This window comes from Microtus oregoni, unplaced genomic scaffold (assembly GCF_018167655.1).
Source record: "Microtus oregoni isolate MIOR12 unplaced genomic scaffold, Mior012 000047F_ref0000412, whole genome shotgun sequence".
NCBI lineage: Eukaryota > Metazoa > Chordata > Mammalia > Rodentia > Cricetidae > Microtus > Microtus oregoni.
In genome coordinates, this window is record NW_024543221.1 from 16966452 (window position 1) to 16993017 (window position 26566).

The window sequence follows — 26566 nt, forward strand, 5'->3', positions numbered from 1 at the left end:
ACTGCTGTGTGGAGTCTGAAAGTCTCGCTTCCTAGATAAGTCCCGGCCTTCCTGGGTCTGGGATCACTCAGACTCTGTGGTCAGCAAATAAGCTAAGAACTACCAAGACAGATGCTGGCAGAGGGGAAACGTCTCTGTCAGGAGGCTGAGGCAGGAGGATCACAAATTTGGGGTATCATGGGCAAGAGCGAGGACAGCACGTCTCAGAAGCCCAATAGAGCAAGTAAGGAAAGACTGACACGGGTTCTAAGTGGCCTGCCTGAGGCCACGCCTCCCTCGCTGTGACGTCACCTCTTCCATGCCCTCACACCAGCTCTCTGCAGTCCATCCCTTCCCGGACAGTCACAACAATCTGTCCTGGGAGCTGCAGTTCACAACAAGTCTGAGGAATCATGGTCCTTTCCCCATAATAAATGGTGAATGCAGCAAACGGTGGCACACAGATGCCAATAACCACAGGCAGAGTTGTGCACTCAGGAAGTTCATGCTTGCTTGGCTTTGGTTGGCTTTTATCTATCATCTACATGTCTTGAAATTCAGAACTCGGTCTGGAGTAACTGGTTTTGCTTATCATGCTGAGAAGTCAAAATGTCTATTTAGCATAAAAGCTGCCCCAAATTATATCACTGAAAAACATATAGTTGTTATCCTGGGTATGGGAAGTAGACAAGATTGCTGGGCAAAAAATTGGGAACTGGGGGGTGGGGTGGGATGGGGGTAAGGGGAGAGGGGGAGAGAAAAGTAAGAAGGGGAGAATGGGGGAAACTTGGGGAAATGGGATGATTGGGAGAAAGGAAGGTTGGATAGAGGAGCAGGGAATCACATAACTTAATTAAGGGAGCCATCTTAGGGTTGGCAAGAGACCTGAACCTAGAGGGGCTCCCAGGTGTCCAGGGCGATGTCCCCAGTTAGCTCCTTGGGCAGCTGAGGATAGGGAACCTGAAATGACCCTATCCTATAGCCATACTGATGAATATCTTGCATATCACCATAGAACCTTCATCTGGCGATGGATGGAGATAGAGACAGAGACCCACACTGGAGCATCGGACTTTGAGCTCCCAAAGTCCCAATGAAAAGCAGAAGGAGGGAGAACATGAGCAAGGAAGTCAGGACCACGAGGGGTGCACCCACCCACTGAGACAGTGGGGCTGATCTATTGGGAGCTCACCAAGGCCAGCTGGACTGTGACTGAAAAAACATGGGATAAAACCGGACTCTTTGAACATGGCGGACAATGAGGGCTGATGAGAAGCCAAGGACAATGGCACTGGGTTTTGATCCTACTTCATGTTCTGGCTTTGTGGGAGCCTAGCCAGTATGGATGTTCACCTTCCTAGACCTGGATGAAGGGGGGAGGACCTTGGACTTTGCATAGGGCAGGGAACCCTGACTGCTCTTTGGACTGGAGAGGGAGGGGAAGAGGAGTGGGGGGAGGAGAAGAGTGGGAGGAGGGGGAGGGAAATGGGAGGCTGGGAGGAGGCGGGAATTTCTTTTTTTTTTTCTTTCAATAAAAAAAAAATAAAGACTTAAGAAGAAATCTTTGTGTGCATTTGCATGTGTGTGTGGTGGAGTGCCCTTGGCATCAGCAGGACCCTGCAGCACAGCACTGGAAACAGAAACACCAGTGTGAACTTACGGTTTCTAGGACGGGTAAGAAGTAAATGTCAGTGCACTGTCTATGTGCTCACATTCAGAAAACGTCACCAGGCTCTGACAGCAGCGCCTGGGGCTGGCTGGAGGGTTAAGATGAGGCTAGCTTGGGCTACCTGTCTGGGCCAAGGCTGCCTAAGTTTCATAGCAAGAGCCTGTCTCAAAAAAAATCAAGGGCTGGGGAGCGCATGCCAGGGTCTGGGTTTGATTCCCATGTACTGCAAATCAACCGATCAATCGACAATCAATTACAAACACAAGACAAAACTCTCAACCAACAACACTGACGACAACCAACAGTCAAATGTGTTAGTGGTACTGGGGAGGCTTCAAGGTCAAGGCCTTCCTAAGCAATCTGGAGGGGGCAGGCACAAGACCCCGACACACATTCCTGTCCTCACCACAGACGGGGCTTAAAACAACAAACCCTAATCCCTAAGGAAAAGGGGACAAGTAAGAAGGACACAGGATCCAGCTTGAAGGTGATCCTACTGGTCACAGCTGAGACCAGGGTAGTTCCTGTAAAAATAATGACAGCAAGATGAAAAATGAAGCACATATCTATAAATTAAAAATCAAGTGAGGCCAGGCATGGTGGCTCAAGCCTGTGATCCCAGCACTCCAAAGGGCAGGGAGATGTCATGATCCCATGCAAGACTGGGGTGGACACTCTACTTATAAAACAAAACAAAAACCCCCTACTCTTTACAGTGAAGTCTGCCAATCCTGTCTTAGACCAGGGGTCAGCAGGGTCAGCAGTGATGGGCTCAGCGAGGCTCCTGTCACGGGCACCATTCAACACAACCTAAGAAACAGCTGACAGAGTTCCTGGCAGAACTGAGAGCACCAAGGTCGATTCAGCCCCCATGTGCTTCAGAGTTCAGGACACAGCAGGGTCGATGGGAGCCTGCAGTCCTGCCCGTGTCCTCAGTGTCTAGAACAGCCGGGTACACGGGGAAGATTCTAATGGGTCAAGAATCTGGATGGAGGCAGTGATGATAGCTTGCTCACTCGAGGACATGTTGAGGTCTCAAAGAACAAGACTCTCGCTCCCACGAACACACACCTGTGAGTTTGGCCCCTCAACAACTCAGGCTCAGACTTGCACTTCCCTGTCACCTGAAGCAAGAATCATCTGTGATGGCCCATTGTTTGCAGTCGTGTTTGTTTTCACAAGCTTAAAATAATGTCTGTAATGTTTCAAATTACAATTTCCTTTTCACTTCACCTGCTACAAGACTCCAAAGCCAGCTAAAGCACAGGAGACAGTGGTGCTGAGGACAGGCATCAGCCGTGCGTCCTAAACAGCGTTTCTTTAACTGCAGAAATAAACACTGCTTTACATACCCTGACTGTAAACGTGTTAGCCATTGAAACACGCGAGGAACTGAAAAAGATCAGTGAAAGAATGTACTCTTCATTTGAGTTTGGCTGCAAAGGCAGAGTCCCACAAGCCATACGCCACGTGCCAGGACTGAGACGACACAGCAAGCATCTCCAGCCCCAGCCAGTCTCACAAACGCCGCCACCAGTGCTTTAAGAAACCAACAGGCGAGTCAGACTCTTCCCATGCACCAAGTAATTGGAGAACGTACAGCTTACACATTTGATAAGCACAAGCGTCGCTTCTGAATGTGACAAACTTGCAAACTGCTCTTGGCTCTGCCAGCTGTGGTCACCAACATTAGTTTTAATTTGCCTCCCAGGGCCACAGGCCTGCAGTCTGTCTGGAGCGTGCTCCTGGGAGGTGATGACATCAGGTCTATCCGGCCCACCGATGCAGCCTTCCTGCTCCACACTCACTTTTCTCCGGTGATAAACAGGTGAACGTTCTTTGGAGACCGCAGCATCTGTGCCGCCCGCTCAACACCAACCACGGCAGCCAACCTTTGGGCATCGTACTTGGAATAGAGCACAGTGCAGGTCCACGTGGCCTCCTCTCCTCTACTGGTGGCTCTCAGCATATTACAGACTTCACTGTAGAAGTGAGGGTATATTGGCAGTTCGTAGAATATGAGGTTCCTGATGCCTTTTATTGTGTACCTGTGAGAGAGGGAGGGGCGTGAAGAGACAGCAGAGCTGTGCTACCAATGGCTTCACAGGGACGTGGCTCAGTATGTTGCTAGATGCCTGGGGTGGCAATCAGAGCACAGACAGAGGGCCACCCCAGAGCCAGAGACTCTGTTTTTATGGCAACATAATCAACTTCCTAATGTTGACTTTAAGATAATGGCAACAAAAATTTCCATTTCTTAAAAATGTATTTTGAGACAGGTTTTCACTTATGTAGTCCTCCTGCCCCCACCCCGCCCCCATCCCCGGGAAAGGGTCTCTCTGTGTAGCTCTGTAGTCCAGGCTAGCCTTGAAATCACAAAAGATCTGCCTCCTGAGTGTTGGGATTAAAGGCATGCGCCATCACCACCCAGCCACTATGTAGCTCTTCCGGACCTGGAACTCACTAGCCTTCTACTTCAGGCTGGCCCCTCTGCCTTCTACTGAGTGCTGGCATTAAAGACAGCACCATGATACAATGATGCTTGGCCCAATTTTTAAATATTCATTATTTATTTATTTTTATGGGACAGAATCTCACTGTGTAACCCTAGTTGGTCCAGAATTTGTGCTGCAGGCCAGGGAGGCTTAGTCTTTCTTATTTTACACAGACACATACATACACACACATTTGTGTATGTGTGTGTACTACAATATACATATAGAGGTCAGAGGACAACCTGTGGGAACCAGTTCTCTCTCTTCATCACGTGGAAGGATGTGCCAAGTCACCAGCCCCACTTTACTTTAGAGACAAGGTCTTACTATGTAGCCCAAAGCTGGCCTCAAATTCATTATGCAGCCAAGAACTCACAATGATCCTCTTGCCTCAGTCTCCCAAAATGCTGGAGTTACAGCTGCGTGTCACCATGCCTGGCTGACATTTATGTTCTGAGCCTGCTCTGCATGGGCTGAAGTAAAGGCAAGAAGGCAGACCAGGACGGAAAAGCTGTCGGGGGAGGGGTGCTCCACGGGGGAGGCAGTGCACCACTGCACCTGGTAACCTTAGTTCAATTCCTGGAATCCACATGCTAGACAAGAACTAACTCCTTAAAGAAGTCCCGATCCCTACCTGTGCACACACTAAATAAAGATTAATAACACTAAAATAAAACTTTGCCAGAGCAAACTACAGACTTAACAATCAAGCAAAATGAGGATGTGGTCAGACCAAGGGCATAAAATAAACAGCACCAATTCTAATAGTACCTGTTGGTCCTTTCTCATCACTCTACGAACACAACAATGTCCCAAGTTCATCCACCTTACAAGATGCTGCCTGAGGCTCCATTCGACATTAGGCAAAGCAGTTAGTTTCACCAGTTCACAAACTGCCACCTCATTCTCTGCAGCACGGTGGGGTGAAGGGGTGGGAGTGCAGACTGTGGGGTCACTGAACTGCTAGGGTTAAGGCTGAATGTCCCTGTGGGACCCAGCAACAGACAAGCTGACAAGGCTCTGACGTCCCTGTTGGAATGTTAGGGATGGTGTTATACTCAAACAGGAACTTTATCCCATTCATGGAGGACAACTTTTCCCTCCTTTTAGCTCACAGTTCATGCTGGTCTCTCTGGAGACCCACCATGATGTGGTTTACTTAAATAACAAACAAGTAAACAAACCAAAAAACATTGTGCATGTGTGCATGTGCCTGTAGAAGTCAGAAGAGGGTACTGGATACTCTGGAATTGAAATTACAGACAGCTGTGGGCCACACGTGGGTTGGGGAATTGAATCCCAGTGCTCTGGTGGTGTTGGAGGTCCTTTTGTCTCTGTGTTACTTTTCTTGGTTAATGAATAAAGAAACTGCTTTGGCCTGTTGATAGGGCAGAACTTAGGCAGGTGGGAACGATGAAGCTGGATGCTGGGAAAAAGAAGGGCAGAGTCAGGGAGACGCCATGGATCTGCAGCCAGAGTAAGACATGCTGCCAAACTTAGCCGGTAAGCCACTGCCATGTGGTGATACATAGATTAATAGAAATGGGTTAAACAAAGATGTAAGAGTCAGCCAATAAGAAGCTAGAGCTAATGGGCCAAGCAGTGTTTTAATGAATATGGTTTCTGTGTGATTATTTTGGGGCTAAGAGGGCCCTGCTCCCACACTCTGGCAAACACTGAGTGACTTTTCCAGTCCTGTTTCACCTTTTCAGCATCGCCTTCCCACACTGACGGAACAGTAGTGAACTTAAGCAATCTGCTCTAACTTGTTAAGACCAACAGCAAGCCAGGTGTGGAGGAAGCAGGGGTAAGAGATGAACATTATCTTTATCTACACTGAGAGCTTGAAGCTTGTCTGTTCTGCACCAGCCCTGCCTTAAATATAAAAGCAAACGAACAACCCCCCACCCCTCCACCGAGTTCCACTGCAGCACTCACTGCTGATGCTCATGTCTGTCATAACAAAGGACACAGCATCTGAACAGAACCTACTGTCTCGAGAGACCAGGACTCCCAGACACCAAGCTAAGTTCTCTATCTGCTACTGGAATATCAATCTTGTAGTATATGGAAGGTTGCTATGGCAACCACCAAATCCAGACAAGACTAAAACAGCCACCCACACTGGTGGCCAGGAGACAAGGTGTATACAAACATAAGGACTATTTACCTCAGAGTGTGTATGCAATTAAAATTACACAGAATACAGAAAAGCAAGAAAAAGACACTAATGATGGGGCAGTGTGTGTGTGGTGCTATGGATGGTATTCAGAGCCTCCTGCACACCAGCCCTTGAATTTGTGGAGTGGGATCAATGAAGAAGATGCAGAAGGGCATAGGACAATGTACACACTTTTAACTGTATGCAGCCTTTATGACAGGAAGTTTTCCTTTCAAAATTCATTGTAAAGAAACAAGTAGGTAGGTATATCATCAAAATACATGCACCTGCAGAACTGTACAGAGTATGCCAAGGAACCAGGACAAACTGGTCTGAGCACCCTCTATAATACCTAGGACTACAGATGCGATGCAGTATCTGCACAGAACCGGATACTTCTGTATACTTCAAGTTATCTCTTACTAAACACAGCATCTGTGCTGTGTGGAAAGCTGTTAAACTATTGCTTAAGAGGACTGGAGAGATGGCTCAGTACCCAAGAGTACTTTCTGTTCTTCCAGAGGACCCAAGTTTGGTTCCTGCAACCACATGACAACTCACAACTAACTGGCTCTAAATCCAGTTCTGGGGGGATCTGAGACCTGTGTGGGCAGGAGGCACACACACATGCACACTCATAAACATAAAATACATACTTTAAAAAACTATTGCTTCAGGAACAATGACAAGAAAGAGGTCCGCACATCAGTACTGACACACGTCCTCCTTTTCCAGCAAACAGCTGGCGAATTTGGGGACGCAGAGCCCCAGATGTGAAGGGCTCACCATAGCAGCGAAAACGGAGTAAAACAGAAAACAACAAAAAACAAATGATATGCTCATTAAGAGGAAATGAGGTTCATTTCATAACTAAACAATTGAATGGAATATATCCACGGCAAATACTGCATAGACTACTTATTAATTTATGAGAAAGGCTTTTACAATGGGAAAGCCTAACAGGCCCATCTTGACCCAGTGATTCTGGTGAATGGCTTCATCTCAGATGGGCAGGCTGGCATCATGTGCATATTAGTTAGGATTTCTATTGCTGGGAAGAGACACCATGACCACAGCAACTTTTATAAAAGAAAACACTGAACTGGGGTGGCTTCCATTTTCAGAGGTTTAGTCCATTATCACCGTGGCAGTTGCAGGCAGACGTGGTGCTGGAGTAGTTGAGTCCCACAGCCTGCAGGTAACTACTGGTCTGTCTCACTGGTGGTCTTAAGCATAAATAGGGTCTCAAAGCTCCCAGCGACACACTTCCTCCAACAGAGCCATTATCTCTGACTAGTGTCACTCTCTATGGGGGCCATGTTCTTTTACACCACCACAATGTACCACTGACTTCAGTAGTACTGAGATGGGACCAAGCATGTGGCCTGTTAATAACTCTCAAGAATTCTAATATACATCCAAGTTTGGGAGCCACTTGTCCAAATAATAAGCAATTAGATAGTCTGGATTATGGGACACAACTTTAGGAAACATACTATGACCCTTCAAAACATGCCAACGTCATACAGAAGAGAACATCACAGACCAGTTCCTTCACAGCTGTCCTGCACACTGCAAGGGCTACAGTGTGACAACCAAAAATACCTTGATTGTCACATGGACAACAAATGCTACGTACACCCTTGTATCCCAGACTGGGGAACACAGCCAGGGAGGCTGACTCAGGCCACATACAGCAAAGTCAGAGCGGTGACACCAAGTGCTAAGACACAGGTGTTACGGTAACATGTGCTTGTGTTGAGGAAATGTGAGCTGTGACACCCAGGTGAAGTATCAGGAAGCCCCTTCCCCTTTTCTTTTTAGCTGGGTAAATTTTGCTAGGCTGCTCAGGTTGGTCCTGAGCTCTTGGGCTGAGAGAACCTTCTGCCTTCACTTGTGGTGCAGCGGGACTGCAGTGTGTGCTGTACTGTGAGAAGGGGCAGCGCAAGAACACCCTGGCCCTGACCAGAGCCAAGGAAACACACCCTGCCCCACGGTGGTGGCGCATGCCTTTAATCCCAGCACTTGGGAGGCAGAGGCAGGCGGATCTCTGTGAGTTCGAGACCAGCCTGGTCTACAAGAGCTAGTTCCAGGACAGGCTCCAAAACCACAGAGAAACCCTGTCTCGAAAAACCAAAAAAAAAAAAAAAAAAAAAAGGACTTGAAATCCAATGAGTCCCTGAACACAAAAGGCAGCCCACCCCTGAGCACAAAATCCAACCAATCTCTGAGCTTGTCCCAAACTAAGGAATTGAGATCCTACCCAACCCTGAATATTTCACCCCGGAAAGCTCACCCCTAAGAAAACCTGTATAAGCCCAGTGCCTGTTCAATTTGGGGCTGCATTTCCCACCCCAACAGAGACAGCCCCTCTCCTGGATTCCTCCCTCTCAATGAATCTCTATCCGACTTTTATCTGCATACCTCCCCTGACCGTGAATGTACCAAACCTTCAAATAAGCCTAATGCTGTCAGGACCTAAACCCCAGGACATGCCACGTGTGTGCTTTCCCTGCCAATTGATAAAGGTTATGCCATAGCTGCTTCTATGTGTGCAGCCTGTCTTCACACTGCACTTGAGGAGACTGTGGTCTGAGTTAACAGTGCTCACAGGAACTGCTCACCCTCCCCTCGGAAAGCTGCTCAGACAGTTTCATTTGAAATGGCTAAAATCATGTTGGGGAATTTTCCAGCCATGCAGACGGCACACTTCCATTTGCTGGGATGACAGAAAGCTAAGAGCTCCAGTGAGTGTGACTCCACTGTGAAGGGAAACAGCTCTCAGCCAACAGCAGGCACCCAGGAGCTCCCTGGCCAAGCAGCTCAGGTTGCCAAGAATGGAGCTGGGAACAAACATACTCATTTTGGCAATTCATTACATGTAATGTTACATCTTTGTGTAACACTAGGTAAAATATCTAAATTTTCATGCCTAGTCTTCTGAGCCCATGCAGGCTGCTAGGATTCCTCCCTCACCATACAGAAAGACATAATGTACCTGGGAAACAACATTCCAATATCAGCATAAATGAAAACTTCCAGAGAGTCATGGTGCATGGCTGACTGTCCCTCAAAGCTTGGAGGGTAGAATTCTGGTTTACATCTCTGGCAGATCCTTGTTGGTATATGGTACGGCAAGTTAATAAAATAGAAATACTAGCTAGGTGTGGAGGTATGTGTCTGTAATCTTAGCACTTGGGAGGGGGAGGTAGAAGCAGGAGGATCAGGAGTTCAAGGTTAGCCTGGGCTACCAGATAATTTGAAATTTTCCTAAATAAAACCTTGTCTCAACAAAATGAAATGAAACACAATTCAAAATTCCACCATAAGAAACCAAACGAAAGCTCTGGATAGAATTTCCATCTCTGTAGCAAAGCATTAGGAAGGTTTGCATCTGGCAGCAGGAAGCCTGGTAGGGGTTGGGGACATATAAACCTGCAGCTTTCTGCAAAACTGGGATTCAGTTCTCTCCTTCTACCACGTGGGTCCTAAGAACTCAGCTCAGGTCACAGCCATTTAGCAGGTCCAGAAAGCTATTACTAACTAACAAGCAAATAAGAATTTAAAAAGCAATAGCAAAAAGGCCAGCCAATCTGTTTTGTTAGTGACTGGTAATAAATCTAAACACACACTGAAACACTAAAAATACTCAACTCTGAGCCTCTTCAGTTTTTGCCCCTGCCACCATCAAGGAAACCAGAGCCCTGGTTTTCCATGGTGAGAGAGTCACCCCGGGTATGACCCTGTGCTCAGCCTCCATCTCCCCAGCTCCTGTGCCGATCCTGTCTTGCTCTTCAACTCTGGACTGGCTTCTGTGAGGTGCTGGACACACAGCTGCATTCCAGTCCACAGCCCAAGCTTTGGTTTCTACCCTTCCCACCAATGCCCACTTCTGGAAGTAACCAACCAACAAACTGATGACCCTCCTACCCACCAAGCCACAACGCAGAGACAGAGATGAGCCATCACCAACCCCCATAGGTAAAGGATATGTGCCCAGCCCACCAGAGCATGCCCAGGCCCCTTAGAGGGAGAGCCTGTCCTGTTACCTCTTGTAGAAATGGAAGCGTTCTGTGAGGAGCAGAAACTGCTTCTCTCCTTGGAGGAAGAAGTGTCGAGCCCTGGAGACCCCAGACTTCTGTGTATACTCGCAGATGTGTGTGAAGTTCAGCTCTTCCTTCTTGAAGTAATTTCGGAGGCGCACAAAGTCAAAGTAGGAGGGGACATAGATGAGTGTGTGGGACATGACGGCATCCCGGTACTGAGGCAAAATCTTGTTTACGAAAAAGTGAAACCTGATTAGGAAAGGCCAAGGACAAGGTTAACAGGCTCGAGCTGGACCTACAGTGGGCAGTAACAGTGAGAGATCCCTGTAAGACTAGGTAGATAAAACTTGACGAGCACGTAAGTGTAGAGGCAGATTCGGTGCCCAGCCTGTGTAGCACATGTGAAGCACAACAGGACCACAGAGGGCAAACATGGAGAGAACTAGACAATCAGCTCTTCTCTGAATGGCACGGAGTATATCACAGTCCACAGCAGCATGGTATGAGATTGCCATGTCTCAATCAAGGGGCCAGGACCATGGGCTGCCATTCCGACCCTGCATCTAGCTGAGACTGAGGCCAAGCCCTCATTTCTCCCCAGCCTGATTTCTTCTCTGTCACGGTTGAGTTCAGTTCTGGGACCTAACTTGGTAATCAGTAATTACTAATAGCAACAGCGTTCAGTGCTAAACATCCAAAGTCAGATTTCTCTCTGAGGCCCTGTGGTTGTGGGTGGGGTTACCTGGCATCGATCACTGAAGCAAGATCTTGGGCTTCCATCCTCTGGAAGACATGTGGGAGCTGCACCAGCACGTGGCTGATGGCGCCAGTCACTGGGACATTCCTCACGGCCACCTGCCAGGAGGGAAGAACTTTAGGCAGCCGTCCTTGTTGATCACAGGCCATCAACTCCTCCATTACAGGGTGACTGAGGGCATGGGGCTCACCTGGCCTTGGGCATTGGTACAGTGCCTGTTGAACAGAGAGTTGATCTGGGCATCCTGCAGGGCACCGAAGAGCAGGGTCTGGCGGTAGTACCTGGACCAGTTGTTGAGGCTCCACATGCGCACTCGAGAAAAGTCCACCCCATGGGAGTCCAAAGGTAGCAGGTTCATGTGGTTCATCAAATGCTTGGAGAAGCAAATACCACCATTAGTGTCTACTGGGCATGTATGATCCATCTCCCTAACCCATGGAGTGTGTGTCCATGTGACAGCAGGAAAGTAAAGCCCAGATGGTGACGTGCTCAAGGTCAGCTGACCACAAAGTAAAGACACAGGCTACTGGGCAGTCCTCTAAAGAAGAACACAGGCTAGCTACTGGAGCATCCTTTAAAAGGAACTTTCAGAACAAGGCCTGGTGGGGTGGGGCACCATGGGTCAGAAGGACGAGGCCAGTATGGGTCACACTGTGACTATGAGGCAGCTTAGGCTGCAGATCACGAGTGTCTCAAATGCTCAGACCAAGCTGGCTCAGACACTGATCCAACACATATGGAGCAAGGGTGCTGTCCGTCCAAGGGGAAAACTCATCATTACCAAGACATGTTCCCAGTTCTGCATCAGGTAAATGTCAGCCTGGTCAATGATGAGAAGCTCAACAGAAGACAGAAAGTCAAAATCTCTCTTCTTCTCTCCTTCTCCACCAATGATGGTCCTCAAGCCCAGGGGGGAGGCGATGAGGATGTCGGAGGAGTAGAAGGGGGCATAGAGACGAATGCTCCTCTGAAGGATTGCCACTCCTGAAAAGCACACGTGTCAGCAACCACGCCAGCCTCGAGTGCTTGTTTCCCAGGCTGGACTTCTTCAAAAAACAAACTTGAACTTCTAAGCCCAGCTTCCCTTCCCGTGGCAGTCACGCTGCAGATACTCAGCAATATCCGTGAATGAGGCGCAAGGCCATGGACAAGGAGCACTCTCCCAGAGCTCATCAAGGGAACAGACATGAAAGCTGGGTGGGTGTCTAAGGTTGGGTGGGCTCTCTACAGACAGGATGGAGATCCAGGCTTACCCCCAAATGAAATTTCCTCAGCCTCCTCAGGGTGACCCTACCCAGTTTCTGTGATTCTCAACTCTGAAAAGCCTGAGAGCACCTGGTGTGTACAAGCTGCAGCCAAACCATTTCCACAGCAATGCACAAGGCCTTTCTATATGGTCTTGGAGTCTCTACCCACCAACCAAGTCGAGACTCCTGTCCAAGGCAAGAGAGATCACAAGAGCACCCAGTTTTGCTAAAAGACTGAGTCAGGGATCCCCCCAGCTCTCCCAAGGACCTCCACCTTGACAGGGGGCATTACCAATCCTGAAGTGGTCATCAATATTGCCCACGAATACGGCTTCATAATCCTCAGGCCTCTTCAGGTTAGGAGGTCTCTCCTCAGGATCAGAGCCATACTCCCCCTGAAACCTCTTTTTGTTGCTTACAATGATTTTCTTCTTACTGTCCCCCTCAAGGAGGCTGATGAAGAGCTGGACCACCCGAAGGGCAGCTTCCCGAAAGGGCACCACTATAAGCACCTGTGGGGGAAATGGCAGATCAGAGGTATCTTCGCATAAGGCCCAGCTCAGTACCAGAAGCCAAGTGTCTCCTGCACCCACATAAACACATCCTGTGAACATTAGTACCATGGCTCCAGGTGTAACATTTCTCAAGCAAAACTTGGAAATATTTTTCAGTATAAGGCAATGTCTGCAGCAGTAGCAGAAACTCAAGGAAAGAAATACAAGGGTCTTTGAGGGCAAAGTAAGATCCACTCAAACAAACGCACAATGTGCTGGTTTCAACAAGAATGGCTCCCAGACTTGTATGTTTGAATGCTTGCTGTTTGGGAAGGACCGGTGTGGCCGTGTTGAAGGAAGTTTATCACTGAGGGTGGCTTTACCCCGTCAATGGACTCCTGCCATTCTACATGGCCTCTCTCCCAAGCCTTCCTTGTGGATGAAGATGGGAGCCTTCAGTTGCTCCACCCTCATGGACTCTACCCCTCTGAAACTGTAACCCAATCAAATGCTTTCTTTTATATGTTGCCATGGTCATTGTGTTTTGTTACAACACCAGAGAAGTAACTAAGAGACTAAGTAAGAAAAAAAAATACAGAAAAGAATTAACACACTATTATTTTTCTAGTATATTCTCTAGAACAGTTTTTGAGACCACTGATGACATGTTTCTGAGTAGGAAAAACAGGACTCAATTTTCCAAGTCTGTTAAAAATGCCTAAAGATTGTGCCTAGGAGATGACTCAGTGGGTCAGAGCACTTGCTGCTCTTGCAAGGAACAGAGTTCGACTCCCAGCATTTCCATGGGGACTCACAGCCTGCTTAACTCTAGTTCCACAAATCTGACGCCCTTTTCTGACTTCCACAGGCACCAGGTGGTGCGTATACATACACACTGGCAGAACACCCATACTCACAAAACTAAATAAATCAAATAAATGCATAAGTTTCTGCACAACGGAAAATGAGAAGATGCTTAGTAAAGAGCTCATTTCTAACTGCCCACCATTCTTACTAAACAGTGCGACCCTAGTCAAGCCAGGAGGCTCCAATCCTAGGCAAGACAGGGTAATCTCCCTGATTCTCCAACGGTGCACAACAGAAACAGACAACCTCAATGTCATGTCCACACATTTGCAGGAGCCACCTTGAAATGTAACCAGCCAGCCAGAGGAGTAAGTAATTTGTTCTGTATGCCAGGCTAAGACTTAAGAGGCTGGATTACTGTCCCGGCAGTGACACTAAGTGCTCACACTTGTTCCCCAAGCTATCAAACAAGGGGGCTGACTAAAAAAACAAAACAAAACAAAAACAAACAAACAAAAAACCAAAAAAAAAACTTTTAAAAGTCATCAGTATTTACACCCTTGAATCCTGTTGAGCTGAAGAGAAGTCTGAAAAGATGATCTTCTGCGTGGAGACAGGAGGGACAAATATAAGAGCAAGGCCTGGCTCCTCAGCATCATGAAAAATACACAGAATTAAATCCATATCCTTTCCTACTAGAGCCTCCAATGCCAGAGGTCAGGCTTGCCAGCACAAGTAAACAGAATCACTCTGTTAAACATTAGGAACTTTACAGCAGAAACAGGGATCTTTGTCTTGAAGGTGTCTCTAGTCCATTTCTATAATCTGCCCCACGTTCTCTTTAGAGGGCCTTCTGTGAATCTGGGTCTGCCCAGAGCTGCCACATTAAGGAACTGGGTAAAAAACTCATTCAAGTACCAGTGAGTGGAAAGTCACCAGGAAGAGACCTCCAACAACATGGTGCTCCCGAGAGCACCTGAAGTCCCTCTCACTGCCCTGTGCTGCCTGGCTCATTCAACACTCACCAGTCAGCTGTCAACACACTCACGACTAAGGAACAGCTCACAGCCTTCCTGAAGTCAAAGCTCTCCTGCTTCCGCTCACCTTAGGCCTGGTCAGCCCTTGGTCCCTGAAGTCATCGTCTTCACCCACACCAAGTTTCTGGCTCCGGCGTCTACTGTTGTTAGCCAACACTTGGGCGTTTGCTTTGAGGACGTGGTTGATGGCATGCAGGCAGTACACATGGCGGATCTCTTCTCCATTCTTCAGGGCAGTCCTCTCCGGGTACAACAGGTCCCGGTAAGAATTCATGATTAAGAACAGTTCTTTCTGGAGTGGGGTAAAGGGACTATTTGATTTTTGAGGACCAGATAGGAATTGACTATTGGTTTTTCCCCAGGTGGATTCTAGAGGCTTCTGAAGATGAAGTGACTTTAGGTCAATGTCCTTTGGAGGTTTAAATGTTTCCATCTTCCGGAACTTGGATGAAAAGACAAGCTGTCCCAGGGTGGGCCACTAGGGATAGACATATCAAGAGCTCAGTTAGGCATGAGAACAACCAACACTCACAGTACTTGATGAGTCAGGAATCACCCCATTTGCTCTTCACCCAGCCCTGCTACTCCAGTGTAGGGAATGCTGGGCCTTACAGAGGCAAGAGGGTCCAGACAACAGTCACATAAGAGGTGTGCGGTTTGGAGGCTGACTTCATACCTGAGCTCTGCCTCTAGTGTTCCCCACACTATCGCACAACATTCCTTTAGATAAAAATGGTCAAATATCACAAGGTGTACACCACAGGCTCTCCTTGTCTCGGAAATGATCCACCCCTTCCTTAATCTCCACTGTGCCCTTTCTCTCTCTTCTTTTTAGAGGCATGCCTAGTAGAATTTCACGGATGCTACTTTGTGAGATATATGTTTAGGAATTTTCACTGTAGAAAAATTGCTGACCTAAGATTAGAGCAACTTCAGCAATAAAAAATGAGCCACAGAGAGCCGAGCAACCTGGGCAACTCTCCAGGGAACTGCGCTGCCCTCAGAGTGCTGCTCTGGGTAAGTCCAGTACAACAGTGAACTGACAATGGGCTCGGGAGGCGAAGGGGTTAGGATCAACAGAGTCAGGTTTGGTGGTGCACACCTTTAATCCCAGTACTGGGGAGGCAGAGGCAGACAGGCCGGAGTGTTCCATACTAAACAGGATCCTACAAGACGACAACACTACACAGAGAACCTGAGTCTATGCATGCAAGGCCACGGTAGAGGGAGGGCTTAGCCTTGCATACAGGAGTTCCAAGCAGCAATAAATAGCATCTATGTTCACATTCTGGTTGTGATTCTGTACTCTGATACATGCTACCATGGAGAAAATCAGGCAAAAAAAAAAAGTGAGTCTCAACTACTTCTTATACCTGCACACCTGTCTGCTAACTCAAAAAAGGGGAAGTCAACCAGACCATGTATGGTATCACACTCAGAACCTCGCGCTTGGGAAGCTGAGCAAGAGGACGGACACAGTGACCCTCACCATGGATAATATACGTCAGTAAACCATTCCACTGTGGGCTTTCCTGGGAAACCAAACAGCACTTACTTTCAGCTGCTGGCTAGTTGGAGAGCTTGAAGCCGCAGCCTGAATGTCCTTTTCTTTCAGTTCTTTGTTGACGTATTGTTGAAATGGATCTAATTCAAACAGAGTAGTAAGCACAGTGAGCAAACGGCAGGGCTTTCTAGTCTCCTTAGAGTGACGGCTCGTCTCCAATCACCTCTGAAAATGACACACTCGTCTCTAGTCTGCTGAGATGGACACGCTGACCTTCTGGTATCGACTCATCCTTCTTTCCAGCCCCATCCCCATTCAAAGCTTATAAAGAGTGCCTGGCAAGCTGACTCTCCAAAAGTGCACACTGACCATATCCCAGCCCGAAGCCTCGGAAGACACCTCAGCCCGAACTTCAGGTCTTGACGGCTGCACCTGAACCCACCGCTTCAGGGATTTCTGAACTATACAACCCTAAATTCTGCTTCTGAGCCTTTCCTTTGGACCAAAATCCTCCTGCCTCTCAACTGTGTGTTATCTTTCACAGGAAAGTGCCTCACAGGGGTTTACTGTGCCAGGCCCAGGACAGTCACATTCTCAGCCCCTACCATGCCTCACCAATTCAAACAAGCCAGCACATTCTCCTGTCTTATCTGGTGCATGGCAAGATTCCTGAGAGCAGGCTCCATGTATTCCACACAGCAAGACACACGAATTCTCGGTATTTACCTGAACTACCAAACGATCCAAATGTTATCTCTTGTATGCAGAAGATGTGCTGGCCAACCAGCCCTCTCTCTATGCCCACTGCACTCGGGTGACCCTCAGCTCTGCGCCCACTGCACTCGGGTGACCCTCAGCCCTCTCTCCGTGCCTCTCGTTGAGAAGCAACAAAGTGAAGACGTAAAAACTCCAAATGGTAGGCACCTGCAGTAAATACCCAGGATAACAGCGAGGAACATAAACAGGAAAGCCCAGGCCAGTTCATCTGCACAGCAAATATGCAGAGACTTCAGGACAGAGGCTTCCTGCCTCTGTCCGAGCTCCAACACTGCTATGACTCAGAATGTGGTTTATACTAAGATCCCACAAATTCTACCTCTACTCCTCCCCCTGCGTAAAAGCCAGCAGATCCAGCTAAACCAAACAAGGACTCAGTTTCATCCACAATGAAGCCCAATGGCAGCAAACTAGGAAAGGCAGACACAGAAGGACACCAGCTTGGCCTGCCCAGCACGAGCAGACCTGATATTGCAGACACCCATGTCACAGGCACGGTGACCATGGAGGGGACTGGGGTGGTGGTGTTGGGGAGCTGCCCTAGTAATAAGAACACTCGGACTGGTCTTGCTGGGCCGCACAAATCTGAGGAAGTACTGCTCCAGTGGAGAGTGGGTGAGGAGTGGAAGAGGAGAGCACTTTACCCTTTTGCCTACTAGACAGCAAAGTCTTCCAGATCCTGCAGCCTGGGTACTGGCCTCCCCCACTTCCACCCTTCAGCCCCTTCTTCTCCGGCCAGTCCTTATCTCTACACTACCCGAGAAGTATCTGCTCCAGCTCCCACAGGACGACTGGCTCTGTGAGCTCCCCCACTCAGGAGACTAAACATGAATCAGTGCACAGCCCACCACACAGAGCCACTCTCACCTTGGGATGTTCTCTGGGAAGAGCTGCCTCCACTGTCCTCTTCCAGAAAATTGGTTTCCAGGCTGAACATTGACTCGTGTTTCGCATCGGTGAACTCCTCTGGGGATTTCTGTGACGTATCGGGTGGCTCTTCCCCATCTTTCTCTTTGGGGTCATCAGCTAGAGACATACCAGAATGTTGAAAATCATTTTGTAAAATTTTCAGAGTGAGGTAGAGCTCTGTGGGTTCAAGGCCAGCCTGGTCAACAGCAATTTCCAAACAGCCAGACCTATAGAGTGAAATCCTGTTTCAAAAATAAATAAATAACTTACACATACTTAAATGTTGACAAAAACCAAATTAAAACATTCATGCTCATTGTTATTTATTTATTTTTGGTTTTTCGGGGCAGGGTTTCTCATGTAGCCCTGGCTATCCTGGAACTCACTTTGTAGACAGGGTTGGCCTCCAACTCACAAAGATCCACCGCCCTGATTCCCAAGTGTTGGAATTAAAAATTAAAGACGTGCACACCTCACCAGGCACTATTTTTAAACAACAATCAGGTAATTCAGTGAGTGGAAGTGACCTTTCAGAATTAAGCCTGATCGCGCACCTAGATGATGCAAGTATTCTGTAACTAAGCTGGGCTTCAAGCCTGGAGGTGTGTTTGAATTATTAAATGTATGTTCCAACTGGTGGACTTCCATCAGGAAGGCAAATGGCTATTTTTTGACACAGGCCTTTTGTAGTTTAGCCTTCTTGTTAGCCCTCTACTAGCTCAAGATGACCTTGAACTTCTGAACCTCCTGTCTCTCTCTCCTGGGTGTTAGGATTATAGCCATGCTCCATCTTTGCCCAGCAAATGCAGCACCAGAGATGGAAACCAAGGCTCTGGACATGCCAGGCAGACGCTACCACCTGGGCTGTATCCCGGCCGTCCACAGAGTGATGTCTGAGTAAACAGAGGCCGGTCTGCTCTCAGAGGAAGACTTCCAGCTGACAGACACTGAACTCCAGCTCTAACAGTGGCTTCTCTTGGGGATCCAGCTTGATTGCCTTTAGACTGAAAGACTTGCCAAATGAGTCAACTCCTTAAAATAGATCTCTATCATAATTAGGAGTTTCTCTGAAGAATTCTAATATACCCTGTTCTAGAACTTATTCTAAAACAGTGTACTAAGATACACATGAAAGATGTCACAGCAGTCGGAATTATGATAAGAAATCACAGAACAAATGAAATGTCTATCAAAGGAGTATTCAATACTGAATGTTACATATCCAAGAGACTAATGTGAATCCAGAGTTAGGTTACAGAGAAAAGGTCCAGGCTGAGGACAGAACTCAGAAGTAGAGCACCCCCAGTGCACCAAAATATACAATACAAAGAAAGGAAAAATTAAACAAAACATCTACAGTATCTTACTAAAGAATCAAATTTCAGAAATTTAAGAGTCCATCACATGCATCCATGCATGTGCCCTCCCACATATATGTGCAATCCCACCTACAAAAACAAAGATGTACTATTAAAGGTGTTCAGATCAGATCCTCGAGCCTCTCCTTCACCAAGTACTAGACTGAGAGGCTGTATCAACACCCTGGCTTTACGGTGTGGGGCAAACGCAGAGCTTTGTTTTCCCAAGGCGAGCATTCACCTTCTGTGCTACACCCTCCCCTCCTCACAGTCCTACAGTAAATACAGCACACTTATGACTAAAACACCAACAAAGCCTATTTTCCTCTAAAAAAATTAAATGTAAAGGAAAGCAGAACTAAGGACCTACAAACACTTAAAAATTAAGACAATGTATGTTTTTATTTTTCAAATCAGAGTCTCATTACGTCACCCTGGCTGTCCTGGAACTTAGCATGTAGACCAGGGTGGCCTTGAACTCACAGAGATCCTCCTGCCTCTGTCTCCCAAGTGCTGGGATTAAAAGTATGTGCTACTATGCCCAGCCAAGGCAAAGGATTTTTACCCTAACAAGGTAAAAAACTACACGACAGGTTAAAGGCACTGGAGATGAAGCTCAGGGTGAAGTGTCTGCTCAGAAATACTCGAGGCCCCAGGCTTTCAGTAGCCAGAACCACAAAAGTGGATGAATGAATGAAGAAAGAAGAGGCCAGGAATGTAACCTAGTGAGAAACTGCTTGCCAAGCATGTATTAAGCCCAGCACTTCACACATGTTTGGCAAGCATGGGGGCTGGGGTGGGGGGCAGAAAGGAAAAGGAAGCTAGTTAGTACGCATGGTGGTGCACACCTTAAATCAGGAGGCAGGTGGATTTCTGGTGAGTCTAAGTCCAGCCTGGTCTGTACATCAAGTTCCAGACTCCCGTCAAGGATACAGTGATACTGTCTGTAAGGAAAACAGGAAGGAGATAGGAAGATACAGAAGTCACCCACAGATATCCAGCAATAAAAAGCAAAGTATTAAAAACAATAACACATAGGGTAAAAAATGGACACAAGCCAGGCATAGAACACCACACCTGCAATCCCAGCATTGAGGGGTAGGAAGTAGAAGGGGATGAAGCAGGAGGATCGTCATGATTAGAGACTGGTGTGGTCCACACAGTATATGCAAGGCCAGGTTTGCAGAGTGAGAGTCTGTGTCGGAAAGCTGTGTTTGACCATGTTTGCACTAATTTCTGTAATGGGCACAGCTAACCTATAGTTACAGAAATCAGGTAAAGGATGGAGAAAGGACTAAGAGCTTTCTGGAGGTGATGGAGGGCACACTACTTGTAAAAGCTCTCACTGTATTTAAAAAATAGGTACCATGCCGGGCGATGGTGGCGCACGCCTTTAATCCCAGCACTCGGGAGGCAGAGGCAGGCGGATCTCTGGGAGTTCGAGACCAGCCTGGTCTACAGAGCTAGTTCCAGGATAGGCTCCAAAGCCACAGAGAAACCCTGTCTCGAAAAACCAAAAAAAAAAAAAAAAAATAGATACCATTACTATTATTATAATTGTGTGAGTGCTGCACGCATACCCGGTTCTCTTTCTGCTTTTATGTGGGTTCTAAGAATCTAACTCTATTGGTCAACTTTCACAGTGGAGCTATCAACCAATGAACTGCCTTATCAGCCCACACTGGGTTCATTCATTTGCATATAAAATATACTCTAATGAGGCTGATTAAAAAAAGCCACTTAAGCCAGGCATGGTGTCACACACCTATGTTCCCAGAGCAGTAGAATCATGAGTTCAAGGTTAGCCTGGGCTACACAGCAAGACCTTGACTCAAAAGATGTAAGTGTTAGGGACGAGCTCAGCCTGGTATGCACAAGGTGCTGGGCTTGACTCCCCAGCACAGAAGAAAGACCTAGAGTAGCATTCTGAGCCCTGAGAAGGAGGACCTCTGAGCTTTCAATTCCAGCTCCTCTCAGAGTCTCCCTATAGACCCAATGAGAGCAGACACGTCTCCTTTACACAAACACAAATCTACAACTTAAAAATTACTGAATATTTTTATGTCTACCTTCCACTACACTTCGTCTCTTATTGAAGAGGAACAACTTCTGCAGCAAACAGCCATCTGTGACAAAATTATGTCCCTTGGAAAAGCCAGGCAGCCTTACATTAGGTCAGAAAAAAAAAAAATCCCTGAAAGAGTAAGCCAATAGTATTTTCCTGATGAGAGGGTCAGTGTTCCCATCGGATTTTCAAAATATAACCAAATTCAACAAGGCTGAATCTCTGCTTTGGAGCCAAATGTTGTCTGTTACTCAGCCCACACAGCACAGGACACTCTGTCCTGGCAAAGAGGACAAGCCAATCTCAAATACTCACGCTCCTGTGTCTCAGCTGACTTGGCTATTTCTTCTTCCACCTGGACATCTTCATCACCATCTTCATCATTGATATCTTCATCACTGACAGCACTGTCGTCTTCTTCCTCCTCCTCGTCCTCTTCCTCTTCAGAGACATTCTTTAATGTAGCAAGCAGTCTGTGGTACCCTGAAACGTGCTCCTGTTCACTCTCCGATTCACTTTCAGAATGTGAAGTGTCTGAACTCTCTGACTAAAGGAAAATGGGAATTTTATATTGTTTTTATTGTCGCACTAAAAAAACAAAATTAAAATAAAGTGTGAGACATATATATTAATGGGATTTTCTGACCCTCCAAGAAGGAAATTAAATCACGCGCAAGAAAATGGACAGAGTGGGGAATAATTAAGTAAAAATGAGACAGACTAAAGGCAAATATGTTTTCTCTTGCGTGAGGAAACTAGATTTTAAGAAGTTAGAAGTCATGAAATTAAAAGGGAAAAAGTATTTACAAAGAGAAAGGGGACTAGCAGAGGGAGAGACTGAGGGCCAGAGCAGGGCAAGGGTGGCATGGAGACTATCATTTAATATGCCTGGAAATGCCCAAATGAAACCCTGTTTTGTATAATGAATACACACTAATTAAAAAGGAAACAAAAGTCCAATGAGCTTTTCTGCAATTTTACATAATCTCGCCTCTTTAACCAAGCCCAGCATGAAATTTACATACAACAGCTAGCCAAGCTGTTCACATTAGCTGCACATGGAATAAAAAGTGACATTTCAAACAAAATTTTAGGTTATGGGCTTTATCTTACATCTCAGACATTTGGCTTCACGGTTCAAGGTGCGGGAATAACATTTCAACGGAGGGCCACTGTCTATTTTACACTAGGTGTGAGTGCTTTCATGATGAGCACACCATGGACACACCCACAGCCAGCACTCCGAAGAACCTCTCCAACAGAGGCTCAGAACAAAGTGTCATGGGGTAGTTCCCAACTCTGGCTTCTATGGTCACACGGGAATTTTTACAGCCATCTTTCTCCATCATTTAAAACTAATTAAGATGTCTAAAACCACAGCTGACAGTCAAAACAGAAAAACACAGAAAAGTACCCAAGCTTTCCTCTTACACATGATCTTAAAGGTAACGACCCAATTCCAAGTATTATAAAGAAAAAAAGCATTACCAGCTGACAAATCTGGGGCTTTACTTCTTTTTTGGAGACCCTAAAATGAGAAATGGATACTGTTAAACTTTAGCTACTAATCTGTAAAGATTACGACAGACCTAAGGATACTGCTTTAAATGAACAACGCAGAATACACAATAATAGCAGTCATAGTGTAAAAGATTCTGCATGCGCAAGGGGAGAGATGACAAACGGGCAACAAGCAACTGGGGGGGGGTCAATGGCATCACGTGACAAAGAACAAGTTAGACACCGGCTTTTCCCCCCTTACACACCGGGCTTCACCTCTCGCCTGTTCGACTTGTGTTTGGGGACCTGGCTGGGCTAACCTGAGACCTCGTGCCGGGACAGCAGGCCCAGGGGTCTCAGCAGGTCTATCTGCAGAATGCACCCCGCGGCTGAACGCCCGGGCCCGCAACGACCCCGCGCCTCCCGGAACCGGCCCGAGCCGGCCGGAACCAGCCCTCTCAGCGGCCCGACCTGTCATAGAAGGGGTGCTCCTCGCCAAAGTCGCGGAGGTGCTTCTTCTGCTTCTTGGTCATCGTGCTGAGCAGCTGGCTGCGCCCGCGGTTCCGGCGTTTGCCCATAGCGGGAACGTCAAGCTCGCCTCAGCCAGCACACCGGGGTTCCCACCGGGAAGTTGTCGCACGTGGGCGCCATAAACGGCGGAGGCGGGTGCCGTAAAGCAGAGTTGTTTTACGTCCGGCGGAGTACGACAGGCGTTAAAACCTTCGGGGCGCAATGCTGCCCCCTGCCGGAGCTCCTCCAGGGCACGGGGGCGTGTCTGCGCATGCGTACTCTGAGGACCGCAGCTAGGGCGGCACAGGCTGGCTGGCTTCCCGGGTGGTTATCTTTTACCTTACCCTGGTTATTTTTTTTTTGTTTGTTTTGTTTTTGTTTTGCGGGAGCGAGGCTGGTGGCTTCTCCTCCCCATCCCCAAGAGCTAAGAACTGAACCCAGGACCTCGCGCTGTTTTTCGCGCTGGGATGTGGGAGTCAGCCTGCGGTTAAATACAAATAATACGACGGATATTTAAGGGTGCCTGCTCATTCCACTTGAACCGCACACTGTCCAAACGGGTCTTGTGAGTCAATCTGATGAGACAGATTTGGAAACTGATTCTTAGTAAGAAAAGGGAGCCGAGGGTGGTGGTTGCCGGCACACGCCTTTAATCCCAGCAGAAACAGGCGCATTCCTGCGAGTTCGAGGCCAGCCTGGTCTACAGCGCGAGTTTCAAGGAGAGCCAGTCTGTTACACACAGAAACCCTGCCTCGAAAAAGAAAGAGAGAGAGAAAGGGGCGGAGAGAGAGAGAGAGAGAGAGAGAGAGAGAGAGAGAGAGGAGGAAGCCTGGAGTTGGGCTTTTATACACTAGGCTCTTCAACCCACAGGTTGAGGTTCCCTTCCGACGCCACTGCACTTTTGGGAGGGTTGAGGAGAGCCTCTGAAAAAAACATCTTTCCCGACATTCATTGTTTAACAAAAGCGAAACTAGCATCTTGCCTGCGTTATCACCCAAACGAGTCAAAGTGTACTTTTAAAGTTGATGTGTTTTATTGCGAGTGTGAGTAATAGCCTAACCGGGCTAGGGGTGTAGCTCAGGGTAGGGTGCTTAGCCAAGGTACTTCACAAATCCTACGGTTTGATCCTCAATACTGAATAATATAAAACAACACACCAAATAAACAAGCTGGGTATGGTGACTCATGCCTGCAATCCCAGCCCCAAGGAGGCTGAGGCAAGAGAATTGACAGTTCAAGACCTTGATATAAAAAAAGTAAAATTAGCTTGGCATGGTGGCACACACCTTTAATCCCAGCCCTTGGGAGGTAGAGGCTGACAGATCTCTGTGAATTTGATGTGACTCATAGCAAGACCTTACCTCTCAAAAACAAAAAACAAAAACAAAACAAAAAAATAAACCTAAATAAAAATGGAAAAGTGAGAAAACTGCTGAGGTCTGTATTTCAGGGATACACAGCCATAGGTGAGGCTGTTTAAGACCACACAGGACATATTTTCCTTCAAGATGAAGTTCAACGAGCACCAACCCCAGACTCAAGGCAAAACAGGAGACACCCAAGTGTGTTTTGTGTTTCTGCAGAAGAGTAGCCAGGCCTAACTCAGCCCCACACCCTTTGTTCCAGGGTCATCGACTGATGATAATTAAATGGAGGGGCAGTGTGAGGAAGAAAGGGCAGAGCAAGAGAGTCTCAAAAGCCATGCAAACAGAAGGGTGGTAGCCAGCAGCTGGCCTGGCCAAGGGACCCATTAATAGACATCTGTCTTCTCTCCAGTTGGAAGATAAAAGGTATAGTCACCTAGATAAACAAAGGGCTGTTTGCAAAGTGTCCTCACAGGTTTTATGGCTCTCTGGTCACAGTATAACCTGGCTCTACCCAATAAAGAGCCCTACTTTTTCTCCTTTCACTGCATTCCAGGTGCCCCAGCCCCACCCCTGGCCCCAGACATGCAGTTTCTTGTTCTTCCTGGGATCTCCCATCAGAAGCCGGAAGCTCCAGCTTAGTCTTACCTAGCTTACAGCATGCAAGTTTAGACTGTTCCCAGGTTTAGGCAAAAAATTCATCCTGTCTCCAGAGAAGCAGTCTGAGCATTGGCTTGCTGAATATTGGAAAACAATCCCCTCTCCCCAAAATATTGATATTCACCTTCAACAAGGAGATCCTATGTGAGTATAACCTAATGGCTGAGAACTTAGTCATTGTCTCCATGCCTCTTGTAGAAGTTTTCTATTACACACACACACACACACACACACACTTCCTAGGAAGTTTTAACAAAAACAGATTTTTTTTTTACTTTTTTTTTCTTCCTACTCTTAGAACTCTTTTTCTCTCTTTCAGGATATTTGTTTTATGTATTCAAAGTCATGTGGTCTGTGGGGAGTTAACAGTCATTCAGGAAATAACCTATGTTGCTGTACAAAGGGTGCTAATAGATGTGTAAGTTAATGTTCCTGGACTACTTGAAGTTCACGTGAGCCTCTAGGGTAATGATGGAGGTGTGGGAGAAGGAGAAGAATGTCCCCTAGACAAGCACCAGAATATTTAGGAAACTTTAATAATTAAAAAAAAAAGAAGTTGCATGGGAAATGTCAAATACATTCAATGCAAAGCTTGACAAAAGTATATAATAGACTCCACATAACTGATGCTCAGCCTCAGGAATTATCCCATCCTATAGTTGTTCTACACTCACTCTACATATTTTGAAGCAAATTGCAGGAATCATTAATTCTGCAAATATTTAGCATGCTTCTAAAATGTAGTATATTTTGGTATACTTAGTATGAAACACAATATGGTATTATTTGATCTAATAACAGTATTTTAAAAAATATATCAGTCAACATTCAAATTTCCAATCTCATAAATACCACATAATTTTTATTTCAGTACTCTGTTGGTTTAATGAATCCTGTAGTTCTCATGAATTGGTGACTGTAGATAAAAACTTATCACATTTGTAAGACTCAGGATTTTGTTCCTATTATAAGACAGACAACTTATTTCCTTTCTTTTTATAATTTTACCAAACATGATACATAGTGTCTAAATTCTTTGCCCAGACCTGCAAATGACTCAGTGGGAAAGATGCCTACAGTCAAGTCAGACAATCAGAGTTCGATTCCAGGAGCCCACACAGTAAAAGGAGAGAACAATTCCTGAAAGTTGCTCTCTAACCTCCACATGCTGTGGCGTGTGCACACCTGTGCAAGAAGCCCTCTCTCTCTCTCTCTCTCTCTCTCTCT

The 26566-nt window shown here is 46.9% G+C and overlaps 1 protein-coding gene across 1 annotated transcript; it reads right to left on the minus strand.

The window, feature by feature from the left end:
* Nucleotides 1–3050: 3050 nt before the first annotated feature.
* Utp25 (UTP25 small subunit processor component) lies at nucleotides 3051–23454 on the minus strand. The gene is made up of 12 exons (XM_041635529.1): nucleotides 23277–23454; nucleotides 22794–22833; nucleotides 21621–21852; nucleotides 17841–17999; nucleotides 16248–16336; nucleotides 14760–15170; nucleotides 12647–12866; nucleotides 11889–12091; nucleotides 11298–11480; nucleotides 11093–11205; nucleotides 10354–10599; nucleotides 3051–3696 (listed from the first exon to the last, which is right to left on the minus strand). The coding sequence occupies exons 1-12, from the start codon at nucleotides 23381–23383 to the stop codon at nucleotides 3453–3455; spliced, it is 2247 nt and encodes a 748-aa protein (XP_041491463.1). The 5' UTR covers nucleotides 23384–23454; the 3' UTR covers nucleotides 3051–3452.
* Between the last annotated feature and the right edge of the window lie 3112 nt (nucleotides 23455–26566).

Excerpts from the sequence above, each read along its gene's own strand:
- Utp25 (XM_041635529.1), bottom strand. The coding sequence starts at position 23,383 with ATGGGCAAACGCCGGAACCGCGGGCGCAGCCAGCTGCTCAGCACGATG. Across the intron at positions 12,092-12,646 it reads TGATGACCACTTCAGGATTG|GAGTGGCAATCCTTCAGAGG; the intron begins GTAATGCCCCCT and ends TGTGCTTTTCAG. Across the intron at positions 3,697-10,353 it reads CGCTTCCATTTCTACAAGAG|GTACACAATAAAAGGCATCA; the intron begins GTAACAGGACAG and ends CCTCTCTCACAG.